At 38.7% G+C, this 12,273-nt stretch overlaps 1 protein-coding gene across 1 annotated transcript; it reads left to right on the forward strand.

The window, feature by feature from the left end:
• Nucleotides 1-4,607: 4,607 nt before the first annotated feature.
• LOC136068645 (uncharacterized) lies at nucleotides 4,608-6,964 on the forward strand. Its single transcript, XM_065776056.1, has 3 exons — nucleotides 4,608-5,495; nucleotides 5,565-6,008; nucleotides 6,194-6,964. The coding sequence occupies exons 1-3, from the start codon at nucleotides 4,608-4,610 to the stop codon at nucleotides 6,962-6,964; spliced, it is 2,103 nt and encodes a 700-aa protein (XP_065632128.1).
• The last annotated feature ends 5,309 nt before the right edge of the window (nucleotides 6,965-12,273 follow it).

Here is a 12,273-nt window from a genome sequence, read left to right on the forward strand (position 1 = left end):
TGACGAGGATAGATCGGCAACAAAGAGGCAAAGATCAACGACAACGAGCAAAGATCGGCGACGGGTAGAGATGATGAACCACGGAAGAGAGAGAGAGAGAGAGAGAGAGAGAGAGAGAGAGAGAGAGATTAAAAAAAGAGCTGTTTGGGAATATAAAATGATTTTTTTTTTTTTTTTTACAATCTAGCTATTTGAAATCTTTGATGGAGTGGCTTTTTGTGTGTTTTAATGCTAAAATTTAGCATATACCACTTTTAGCATCATTAATGGGAATGCTCTAAGCAAGTATTTGGTTGGCTATTTTTTAGCTAAAATTAAAGTGGGCTCCACACATCCTTTGAGATGGGGCTGAATACCGACGATGCAATCTCGGGAGATCACCCCAAACCTCGCCCGAGGGGGTTTCGAAATCGTCCCCAGATACAAAGAAAAACCTGGACTTCCAGTATCTAAAGGACGAGGGTAACTTCTTGACGATCCTAGTACTCCTCTCCCACGGCACCAGTTCATAGTACCCGTGCTCCTTCGACGCTTTCAAACGATACAAATAATTGAACTCGTCTACCCTAAGCATGTCTCCGTCCAGGGCAGCCAGCCATATGCCCATACAACTAACCAATATTCTCCACGAATTTGGCATGAGTTGCCCAGGAGCAATACCAAACTGATTCAGTAACTCCATCACGACAGGATGGACGGGAAACCTCAACCCACAGACGAAGGCGGACTCATAGAAGCACACCTCGCCTGGGAAGAAGTGGCAAGCCCGTTCCTCCTCGTTGGGCAGACGAACCCTAACCCGGTCTGGGAATTGGAATCTATCACGAAATCTCCTAAGGGTATCATCGTCCAATCCACACCTCTCCTCCAGGGCATGAAAAGCCCTAACCTCACGAGGGACGGAGATAGCCGTATCCCTTTCTGCTGGGCCGCCGCTAGACGACAGCCCAGTCTCAAGCTCGCTAGACCTAACTTCTGACATCGTCCTTTCCCTCACTAATTCTTCAAACCACTCGACGGATTGGTGAAGGATTGGCAATAAATCAGCCAACACAACAGCCAAACTATTGCCCTCGTGAATAAAGTTTTCTAGGTGAGGGAAAGTCCCTAAAGCCCCCCCTAATCGAGTGAAAAAGAATGAAATCGAAGGGCACTCTAACCTAACCTTAAAGCTACTGCACATGGAAAGCTAGGAAACAGGAGGTCTAAAGCATCCCAAAACCAAAGAAGAAGAAAAGCAAAGAAGAAGCTAGCAAGGAAAAAATAAAAGATCAGAAATTTACAATAACAAAAGAGATCAAGGGAAACAGAAAGCCAAAGGAAAAAACTTACCTCGAAGAAGACAACTATGGCGCTGCGCAGAAAATCGCTGGGGAGAAAGGAAGAAGAACACCAGAGCAATGATGGAAGGGAGTTTTCGAAAAAGTGAAAAGAAAATGATGGGTAAAGGGGAAGTTTAAAAACCAAATGTTGGGAAGCTGAAAAACCAGCGGGAAAATCAAGGAGGCTCATCATATGCAGCCTTAACTCCTCCAACCAAAAGGCGCCACATGGGCCACAACCCAAAAGGAACCGCCGCAGCACATTAAATGCGGCTCAAAAACCCAACCGCCTACTGCCCAGAAACCTTTCACCTTCCTTGGTCAACACGACACGTCATGACGACCATGGAATCCGGGGGCAACTGATGGGACTGACGAAGTAGATCCTGCAAGATATAAGGCTGACGACGAGGAAAGTCTTTAGTGACGAGAACACACGTTAATGACGAGGAAAGCTCCTCCATCATTACCATCAGTAAATGACAGGGGCTATCCAAACGAACAGACCGTTGGGACCAACTTAAAGCCACTTAATAATGCCAGCAGGCGTTACGCAGAGGGAAGTTAAAGCACCATAAATCACCCAACGGCTAAAAACTGCAACAACATATATAAATCCCTCACATCCCCCCGCGAGAGAGGTATGAACATTCTTTTACATTAATGCTATTTGGTTGTTTTGCTCTCATATAATTCTCGACACTGACTTTAGCATCGGAGACGTTGTGGCAGGCACCACACCGGTGACCATCCTTCAGGAAACGGTCTTGCATGAGGTTTAAGATCGTCTCTGGTCGCATTCATTGACTGACGAAGTCACACTTCATCAGGTTGTCTTTTCTGTATATGGCTTTCTTTCCCTGGTGCTGGTATTTAGCCCAGGTGATGTACCTCTCAAGACTTTTTAATAAATAAAATACCTATTTCTTATCTCCAAAAAAAAAAAAAAATTCTTTTTTTCTCTCAAAGAAAGGAGTAGTCCATTCCTACAAGGTAATTCTTTTTGTGTTTTTTTTTTAATCATTTTATTGCTTAAATGATTTTGATTGTTCTATATGATTTTTAGTTGCTTCTTTCTCTTTTATTTATCTGGAAAATTTTAACACTAAACCAAAATAAAAAAATCCTTATTCACGCATGTGGTGAGTTTAGTATTAAATAATTATTTATTGTTATTTTTAAGTGTCCATTTACTGCGCAATACTTTTTTATTTTATTATGAAACAATATTTATTCATGTGGCACCATTATAAATAGAGTCCCTCATTTATCATATACAGTTGTTTTAGATTTATTTTTTCATGTTCATATAATCAAGAGAGACAAAGAGACAGAATTTTGTTCGTTGTCTCATTTGGATTGCTATGATCATTGTATCCTAAGAGACAAATGTCCAAGAGTTTTAAAGCACCAATTGTGAGGAACGAAATTTGTATTAAGGGAGATTGTGTCAAAAATAAAACTTGACTGAAATTTGCATCATTCAATATTATACATCCAATCTGTTAGTAATTCTATTCATTTTACAAATTTCTATTTGTTGTATTGTTTTCAATTTTGTTATCGTTTTTATTTATAGCATAAATTTGTGTTCTTTATGATTAGACTTGTTGTAGAGAAGGAAAATTCCCGACCTATCACAAGCTGACACATCACACTACCAAGTCCACAAAACGCAGCCAATTACAAAGCACCACATGCTACTGCTAGGTTTTACTATTGCTATTCAGAAGCCAACAGAAATTCGCCAAGTGTCATACAAGAACCAATCACACATCATCGCACGTGTAAGCAATGACATAATCAGCCTCGCGCGTGTAAGCGATGACACAATCAGCCTCGCACGTGCAGGCGATGACGTAAGCGGACCAATCAAGCTCTGCCACATGTCACCAATCAGACTCCGCCACGTGTCGCTTACCTACCCCAAAACTCCTATAAATAGAAGCCTTCCTAAGCCATTAGGAGGACACCAAGAGCCATTTGAAGCACAAGCAGCATCAGAGAAGATTCAGAAGTCCAGAAGCTATGCCGGAACCAAGCTCTAAAGCCTCCAAGAACTTCAAGAACTTCAACTTCGAATACGAAGAACATTCGAAGAGAAATCATCCAAATCATCCGCCTAGATCCAAAAGTTTGCGGGAATCAAGCCTAAAGTGTCCGAAAACACCAACAAAGCACAAATCAGTGAAGCTCTGCGGATTCAAGCCTCTAAAGCCCCGAAGAACTTCCACCATAAATCCAAGAACACGAAGAACACACGAAGAACACGAAGAACACGAAGAACAAAGAATTTCTAACAAGCTCATAGCCAGAGATTCATTGTAATTCTTATTATCAAAATGAAGCCATGTGAAAATCAATGAGTTGGATATAGGAAGTACTTTTTTACGTCTTATTCTATCTTCCTCCCAAATTCGATGATGACATAGTTGACAAGAGCAATAAAATCAATAATTAGCGTATTTGTTAGTCTTATGCAATCTCCACGTATGGTATTACACAGGCCAATGCAAGTAATAAGTATGGTTTATTTCAAAAGATCTTAATAACTTTTCTTAAAGATTATGGAGCGTGTATATTGTTATTTCCATATTGATTCAGATGTAAAACAATACCTATCACTCCTCACGTATGTGGTGCGTAATGCTTATTTGCGGTATATCAGTACTTATTATCACGCTAATGTGGGGAATTTCATTTGCAAATGTCACAAATTAGATAGGAGAGAAGGCATTTGGTTTTAATAATTATATTTACCTCTAAAACCACAAATATTGACCAGATGAGATGGAGGATCTTCTGCGGAATTTTTCGCTGAGGATGTTTGATTGAACGTTTTCAATTGTTTAAATTAACAAAATCATTTTCCCCCCTTTTTTAACCGATTAGATTATGCATGTTTCACACCTAAAAAATTGCTTTTAATTTGCCAACCACATTTTCCACTTATACAATTTCTAAACGAGTTCAAATCTTCTGTTCCACTTTTTTTGCTCCACTCTATACTTCACCAATAAATATTTGTCACGTCTTCATCTAATTAATTAAATACTATCATTATAGAGGATTTCAGATTTTCGGCCTATAAGTTTGTGCAATGTGATTTATAAGATTATTAGTAAGACGATTGCTAATCGCCTGAAACCTATTCTTAATTCCATTATTTCTGAGACTCAGAGTGCATTTATTGCTGATAGATTGATCACTGATAATATTTTAATTGCTTTTGAATCTTTGCATCATATGAAGAATAGTTGTACAGGGAAGAAAGGTTTTATGGCTATGAAATTAGATATGAGCAAGGCATATGATAGTGTGGAATGGGTGGTTCTTGAAAAAATTCTTCTTAAGATGGGTTTCCCGTGTGCATGGGTAGCTTTGATTATGGAGTGTATTACTACTGTCTCATATTCTATCCTGGTGAATGGGGAGCCGAAGGGTATGATAATCCCTTCTCGAGGGTTAAGACAAGGAGATCCTCTTTCTCCTTATTTGTTCCTTTTCTGTGCTGAAGGGTTGAATGCACTCTTACGAGGTGCTGCAGTGAATGGTGAAATTCAGGGTTTCTCACTTTGTCGAAATGGCCCGAAACTAACTCATTTATTCGTTGCAGACGATTTCTTGATCTTTTGCAGGTCTACTCTAGATGAGTGCAATAAAATTCAAGAGCTATTAGCCTGTTATGAGTCAACGTCAGGCCAAGTGATTAACAAGGAAAAGACTACTCTCTGCTTCAGCAGGAATACAGATGAAGTAACTCAGGAAGCCATAAAAGCAGCCCTTGATGTCCCTGCCATTAGACATTATGAGAAATATTTGGGCTTACCTTCTTTTATGGGAAGGAATAGGAAGGCGTGCTTTACTCAAATAAAAGAAAGAATATGGGGTCGTATGCAAGGTTGGAAAGAAAAGCTGTTGTCTCAAGCTGGGAGGGAGATTATGATTAAGGCAGTTGTCCAATCTATCCCAGTCTACTCGATGAGTGTGTTCAAGCTTCCAGTCAGCCTTTGTAAAGATATTAAAGCCATGGTTCGAAAATTTTGGTGGGGGTCGGGTGATGCTAAGAAGATTCATTGGGTGAAGTGGAGTTCTCTTTGCTCTTCAAAATCAATTGGTGGTATGGGGTTTCGGGATTTCCAGAAGTTTAATAATGCCTTGTTAGCTAAACAGGTGTGGCGTCTTTTTCATAATCGAGACTCCCTTCTTTTTAAAGTTTTTAGTGCAAAGTACTTCCCATAGGGTAATATACTTGAGGCGGAGGTTCATCCTAAATGTTTTTATGCTTGGCGAAGTATTCTTCAAGCCCGAGGAGTTATTGAACAAGGGGCTATTTGGAGGGTTGGTGATGGAAAGTTGATTGATGTGTGGAGACATAGGTGGCTACCTGAACTTAATCATAGTAAGATTATCTCTCCTAGAAGTGAGTATCCGGTCCATCGGGTTTGTGATTTGTTCTTCCCTGATACAAGAGTTTGGGACCCGGGTCGTCTTGAGAGGTGTTTAATTCCGTGGGAGGCTGATTTGGTGAGGAGGATTCAGGTATGTGAGGATGGGGCTGAAGATAATCTGATTTGGCCTCTAACGGGTGATGGGGTCTATAGTGTTCGGAGTGCATACCGTATGCTAGTATCTGCTGAGTCTCGTCTTCTGCCAAGTTCATCAGTTTCGGGTAGTAATGGGCTGGTGTGGAAGAAATTTGGAAGATGCGAGTTCCTAATAAAATTCGGCATTTTATTTGGCGTGCTGCAAAGGACTCTTTGCCTACGAAACAGAACTTACAAGCTCGACATATCCCTATTGAAGTGGAATGTGAAGGTTGTGGTGAGCATACGGAGTCGATTGCGCACTGTTTATGGCTCTGTGATCAGGTGCGGTCAGTATGGATGTCGCTTCAGGATTTTCGTTCTTTGGCTCATAAGAAGTTTCGGACCTTTTATGAATTATTGGAGGAAGTTTTTACAACTGGGTCGAATAGACAGGTTGCTATGTTCGCTACTGTGGCATGGTGTTTGTGGCAGCGTCGGAACCAGATGAGGGAACGCCAACCATCTTGGAAGCTTCATGAGATGGGTGATCATGCTCAAAGGTTGGTTGATGAATTCTGGAACGCGAATTCTAAGGACCATGGTGCATTTATTCCTCATCCTGTGGTCCGCTGGTCTCCTCCGCCTGAAGCTCTTTTCAAAATAAATTTTGATGCAGCTTTTTTTGAAGAATCGGGTATAGCAAGTATTGGTGTAGTATGTCGAGATCATTCCGGGCAACCTATTGGGGCTTTGTGTCAGAATTTGGGCAAGGTGCAGTCAGCTGAGATGGCTGAAGCTTTGGCGGCGCGAAGGGCTGTGACTTTTGCAAGGGAGATGAGTTTATTCGACGTAATTGTTGAAGGTGATTGTCTTAATATTATTCAGGCTTTGTTGCGTTGTGGTCCCTGTCCATTGCTGTTTGGCCATATTATTGACGAGACGAAAAGACTTGGTGGAGGACTTCGAAACTGTATGTTCCAACATGTTAGGAGGGATGGGAATAAATTAGCTCTTTGTTTAGCTAAAAAAGCAGTTCTATCTGCAGATCTTGAGGTTTGGGTAGAAGACTTACCTGAGGACGTGGAGGTTGTTCTCCAGTCGGATCTTCCTTGAGTTTGGTTTTTTTGTTTTTTGTAGTTCGCTGTTTCTTTTAATAAAATTTGGATTACCTTGTTCTCAAAAAAATACTATCATTATTGACTTATTAATACTACAGTTATTAATTAATAGTAGTATTTAATTAATTAGGTAAATACATGACAATATTTATTAATGAAGTATAGAGTGGAATAGGAAAAGTGAGACATAAAATTTAAACTCTTACTAAACTCAATTTTTTTTTTTTTCCTTTTACAACAAATTGTAAACCAAATTCATTGAAAAATACATTTTTTATCAGTTCCTTTTCATTTTCTTCGTTCACACTTTCTCCGCTAGCCACTATTGATCAGCTATTTTCCGATTACTCTATACTTCACCAATAAATATTTGTCACGTGTTCATCTAATTAATTAAATACTATTATTATTGACTTATTAATACTACAGTTATTAATTAATAGTAGTATTTAATTAATTAGGTAAACACGTGGCAAATATTTATTAATGAAGTATAGAGTTGAGTATGAAAAGTGAGACAGAAGATTTGAACTCTTACTAAACTCAATTTTTTTTTTTCCTTTTACAACAAATTGTAAACCAAATTCATTGAAAAATACATTTTTTATCAGTTCCTTTTCATTTTCTTCATTCACACTTTCTCCGCTAGCCACTATTGATCAGTTATTATGCAGCTATATCGCAAAATAAATGCATTTTCTTCTCTAACAAAATTTTTATATAAACAAATGCACTTTCTTCTCATCTCTTTTTTATCCTGTATCTATATATATTTTGTTTTTAGGTGGAGAGAAGAAGAGGCTGCCAAAAAGAGATTTGGCCAGTGGGGAGAGAAAGCGGATCTTGGCCATTCTTCTTTTCTATTGCCACTCTAGAGTCTAGATCTAGAGCCATTCCGAATCCACTCATCTACTTGACTTTGGTAATTGGTAATATCCTCCCACCGAACAACCTCTTCTTATTTTTTTTTTTTTTTCAATCTTTGTAATATCTATTTGCTTTTAATTTTGAGGTACTGGTTCTTTTTTAAAAATATTTTCTCTAATTGTTTCACTTTGGTGTGAATTCTTTTTCAAAGTATGGAAATGATATATATTTTTATCTCTTTTTTTTTTTTTTTTTTGTGGTTATCGGTTTGAAATTATTGACTAATTAGTTGATATTGTATATTATCTTACTATCCCTTATGGCATACACCTAGTGATTCCAACTTATCTTTCCCTCTTTAGGTGGTATGTCATCCTAGCAAGATATTTCCCCCAAAAGAGCTTGAGTGGGAACTCCAAAATAAGCCTTCCCCTTCTCCTTACTGCTAGACTATACTCTCTCTTACCTTTGACCCATAGCCCACCACTCCTATATTAGTTAGGTACCAGTGGAGGTACTTAAGCCTTGTGTGTGCTTTACTTCCATGTGTGTCCATGGCTTGCTTGCTGTTCATGCATTCATCATGACCTGGGAGCTTGTTTGGTCTTTGCTTCACGTTCTGCTACTAATTCTTGACCTCTTATGCGTGGATGAGTCATTGGGCTTTCATTCCTTATATATTTCTTGCTTCCTCCCTGGGCTGGGTCTTGCTTGGGCATGGGCCTTTCCTTCTTTAATCCAACCCTTACGCTTTTTGTGGATTGGTTGACACTTCTGCCATGCCATGTCGTTGTTTCTGCTATGTTATTATTTGACTTGTGGCTGCTGGACCTCCTTTGGGCCTGCTGTACACTTTCCTTTTGTTCAGTTCTAGTAGGCCAGTACTATCGTTGGGCCTATACTCACGCTATTTTGGGCTTCCTTGGCCCATTTCATTGCTTTGGGCATCCTCGGCCCGTTTCATTTCCTCGGGCACCCCTGGCCCATTCCAATCCTTCATTTCTGTGGGCTTTTGCTAAGTCTTTCGGGCTTCCCCGACCCAAATTACCATATCTTTTACTTTTGAGGTTTATAGGCTTTCCCACCAATCCCATTTGCTTAGTTTCTTCCTTTCGGCTCTTTCTGCCCATTTTTGCTTACTTTCCATTTTTTATAATGCCCATGGATTTACTACTTCTTTCTTCGAGTTCTTTTGGGCTCGCTTGCTTTTTTTGAAGTCCTTTTGTTATTTTACAGGCCTATTGACCATTATTCCTGTCATTCGGACTCAATGGGTTTTTTTTTTTTCTCAACTTGCTAATTCTTCTTCTTTATTCCCTCCCATATTGTTGGGCTTCTTCCTATTATTGGGTCTCCTTGCCAAAGTGGGCATCAACACATATCTCTAGCTTGAATCACTATACATGGACCCTTTAACTAGAATGAGTTTTAAAAAATTTCTTTTTCTTTTCTTCTACAACAGTACAATAAAACATGTAATTTCTGTCAAATTGATCATACCCTAGGTAGCGGAAAATGCCAGAAACAATGTTGTTGCGGATTTACATGACCACAACATTGGCTCAATTGGACTTCTTTGTAGTGCCATTGGCTACTGAGTTGTCAATGGGGTGACGAAGACACCAGAGTTAGGTCCATTAGTATGAGATTCATAAAATAGACAATGTATATTCCTGTTCCAAATAGCACGACATTTTCAAAGTTTTAAGTAAAAAATTATTTAAGAACGAAAGTAATTGGAAAAAACCTAAACAATGGGGATGAGGAAAGAGAATAGCATTAGATCAATTTGTAGGTGCAAAGGCCATAAAGATAGAGTCCTAATTATCAGAAATCAGTTGATGGAGGAGAAGTTTGTTTGTTTGTTTTGAATGGCAAAGGGAAGATTGTCTTTGTGTAACTGCTTGTAGGGTTTGAAATTGAAACGTCGAATTTGAATTTGAAAGAGTTATTCTCGGATTACTGTCTTTACCACACTCTTTCCCACAACTATCCTTTGTAGTAAATTACTAAATTGTGACTAGTGGTCTCAAGTCAGTCATTTTTACATGGCTCTACCATTCACAATCAACCACATAAGGAGTTGTAATAAAATGTGTGAAATAGGCCGTGGTCTTAAAATATTTGAAATTGAAATTTAGAAGAAGTGTGGCAGAGAAACATAGGTTGTTTTTGATGTGTTGGAAAACCTATTGTGGGAGATTTGAATTTATGTAGTGGTTGATGGGAAGTTTAATAATTTATTATTATGTAGGAGATATGTCCAAGTGATTAAAATGGGAGCTATTCACGATTAGTTTTAGGTGTATAAATTTTTTTATATACTCTTACCTTAATTTGAAAAATGAAATACCGGAAACTGTAGTGTATGGACATTTAGTTATTGTTATTATTGTTGGTTATTGTTTATTGTTGTGATGTGTTATTGGTGGTAACTTTTATGTAATATATCTTTGTTTGTAGAGCCGACTCCAAATAATTTGATACCTAAGTTAGTAATTTTAAATAATTTTTTGTGTATTTAATTAGCAAATTTGCATTTTATAAAGTATTTAAATGCTTCACTCTTCTTGAGATACAAAATTATTAATCAAGTTTTTGTCAAAAAAAATTGCTAACGTATCAATTTTGAATTGATAATAAGANGCCCAAAGCAATGAAATGGGCCAAGGAAGCCCAAAATAGCGTAAGTATAGGCCCAACGATAGTACTGGCCTACTGGAACTGAACAAAAGGAAAGTGTACAGCAGGCCAAAGGAGGTCCAGCAGCCACAAGTCAAATAATAACATAGCAGAAACAACGACATGGCATGGTAGAAGTGTCAACCAATCCACAAAAAGCGTAAGGGTTGGATTAAAGAAGGAAAGGCCCATGCCCAAGCAAGACCCAGCCCAGGGAGGAAGCAAGAAATATATAAGGAATGAAAGCCCAATGACTCATCCACGACACAAGAGGTCAAGAATTAGTAGCAGAACGTGCAGCAAAGACCAAACAAGCTCCCAGGTCATGATGAATGCATGAACAGCAAGCAAGCCATGGACACACATGGAAGTAAAGCACACACAAGGCTTAAGTACCTCCCACTGGTACCTAACTAATATAGGAGTGGTGGGCTATGGGTCAAAGGTAAGAGAGAGTATGGTCTAGCAGTAAGGAGAAGGGGAAGGCTTATTTTGGAGTTCCCACTCAAGCTCTTTTGGGGGAAATATCTTGCTAGGATGACATACCACCTAAAAGAGGGAAAGATAAGTTGGAATCACTAGGTGTATGCCATAAGGGATAGTAAGAGAGAATGTCCACCGTTATCTGGATGGGAATGCCACAAAGAGCAAGAAAAAAAAAAAAACAAAACTCTTTTGTCTAGGAATGGAGTGTGGCATGGCCAGCACAGGTAAGTGTTGATGGCTGGGCAGCCGACAGACCAATGGGTGGTTTGGGCAGGACACCTATACCAGGACAAAAGCAGTTAAGGGGTAAAACAATAAAATAAAATAAAAACCTATCACAACAGGCAATATAAAAAGAGCCTTAGCTGTGCACAATAAAAAAAATGGAAAAGACCAGAGAACAGGAGAGATAAAAACAAGTAAGAAAATGAGTGAAAGATAAGAGGGAAAACAAGAAACTTAGAATAGAAAAAAGGAATCAAAAAAGAAATATAGAGAGTAAGCAAGAGTGTGATAGTGGGCATGTACCAATAGGCTATTCCCTTCTCTTCCTCTAAAAGCCTGCTCTCTAGTGATGATTAAGGAATTTGAGAATAAGCCATCTAGGCCCATTCTCTTAAAGGGAGCAATTTCGGTGGCATGACTTCCTTGTGAGATTGCCCACATTGAAGAGTGGTTCCCTTCCTGGACTTAACTCCATTGAGAAATCAAGCACGGCAGACTAATCTTTCATCCTTTTATTTTATTAATCAAGCATTAATATTATTTCTTTTTCTTTTTATCATTGTTATGAACTTATTTTTGCCACATTTATATCATTGCATTATTTCCTCCTTCACTAAGATCATGATTTAGCTTTTCCATTTTCTGGCTGACAGTAAGCATATTCTTCTTATTTTTGTCATATTACACCTACTTGTCATTACTTTTTTGTAACAGTATCCTCTACCGTGGGCACATGTCTAAGGTCCCAATAAAGGGATTCTAGCTTGTACACAAGCCGACTTGGGGTGTGTTGCAATCAAGTCGATCCCGACTTTCCTACCCCAGAATCATTAGGCCGTAACGTAGCAGGAGACAGCCTAACCTAGAGTTGCAAAAAAGGCCCAGTGGCCTACCACAATATGGAAATAGGAAATTTATTCTTCAAAAACTTTCTTTCATAGTTTAAAAAACCCTTTGTAATTAAAAAAACAAAAAAAACAAAAACAAAAACAAAACAAAACAAAAGAAGAAACTTATTAGTGTCCAATAGACCTCAAAGTAGGG

Source organism: Quercus suber, unplaced genomic scaffold (assembly GCF_002906115.3).
Source record: "Quercus suber isolate HL8 unplaced genomic scaffold, Cork oak 2.0 scaffold_8, whole genome shotgun sequence".
NCBI lineage: Eukaryota > Viridiplantae > Streptophyta > Magnoliopsida > Fagales > Fagaceae > Quercus > Quercus suber.